We start from the raw sequence: 1,068 nt of genomic DNA, 5'->3' as shown, positions 1-1,068 counted from the left end.
CTTTCTGTCTTTGGATCTCTACTAAAGCAGAGAAGATGAAGGGTCTTAAATAGACTGAAATGTCAAGTTGCTCAGCAAATTTCTCTTCACGCTGTTGCTCCTCCATGACAGCAGTTGACCTGAAAGAGGAAACTGACCATAGTTAAACCGTGCTAACACCTTGTGGTGGAGGGCGCTTTCCTGCGCCGCCTCTGAAGCCAGCTCTGCAGCTCTGGTGTGGTGCTGGGTGTGGCCAGGGTGTGATCCAATGGACATGAGTCTTTGCCTTGTGTCCAAGCCTGATAGCGATCCGGCTGGAATCGTCTGACAAACGGATCCATGGAGATCTTCACCATGTCCTTACTGCATGTACACTGCAAGAGGACAGATTTCCCACAAAAAAACAAAAACAAGAGAGTGTCAAATGTTCACCAGCTGTAGATGACGGTAACGTGAAGGTGCCAGATTTACATCAGCAACAGCTTAGTACCTGCGTAGCAACTTTTCCATAATCAATCCACCGGATACTTGCGAAATTGGTGGATTCAGCACAGTTAAAGCCGTGGTTGAAGCCAGCGTGGTAACCATATGGAAATGTGATCATAAACTCCCCCGCTTCCTGTGTTATCTGTAATAATATATCGGTTTATTGTGAATACATTCAAGGAGAACTGAGACACTGCAACATTATTCATAAAACTAAAATAGTTTAGAAAATTGATTCTAAAAGACTGTGGATTGCCTTGTCAAATGGTATGCTGTATTTCTTTAGTACAGAGGGGGATATCAGAGTCATCTTGTGTCTCATGAAGGTCTCACAGCTTTTAAAGCTGTTAGGAAAGAAACCTAAAGACAAAGACATTTATCACACCCAGTACAACACAAAGGAAATAATGATATGTAGATTAGCTAGATATACTTAGGGTGACCACATGCCCTCTTTTTCCCGGACATGTTCTGGACGGTATTTTTAAATTGCCCAAAATGTCCGGGTTTTGGCTTCGTTTTCCTATAAAATTCATTTTTACAGTCATCATACAATATATGTGCACATATATGCATTGCATTGACCGTTCTCTGTAGTTCCCA

The 1,068-nt window shown here is 42.3% G+C and overlaps 1 protein-coding gene across 1 annotated transcript; it reads right to left on the bottom strand.

Moving 5' to 3' along the window:
• Positions 1 to 82: 82 nt before the first annotated feature.
• On the bottom strand, positions 83 to 833 carry LOC107735938 (lysine-specific demethylase 4C-like). The gene is made up of 3 exons (XM_016547478.1): positions 722 to 833; positions 470 to 607; positions 83 to 353 (listed from the first exon to the last, which is right to left on the bottom strand). Exons 1-3 carry the CDS (start codon positions 785 to 787, stop codon positions 153 to 155), a joined length of 405 nt encoding a protein of 134 aa, XP_016402964.1. The 5' UTR covers positions 788 to 833; the 3' UTR covers positions 83 to 152.
• Positions 834 to 1,068: the final 235 nt, after the last annotated feature.

This window comes from Sinocyclocheilus rhinocerous, unplaced genomic scaffold, assembly GCF_001515625.1.
Source record: "Sinocyclocheilus rhinocerous isolate Xijiao unplaced genomic scaffold, SAMN03320098_v1.1 C36380559, whole genome shotgun sequence".
Taxonomy (NCBI): Eukaryota; Metazoa; Chordata; class Actinopteri; order Cypriniformes; family Cyprinidae; genus Sinocyclocheilus; species Sinocyclocheilus rhinocerous.
This window is presented reverse-complemented; position numbering and strand designations above follow the sequence as displayed.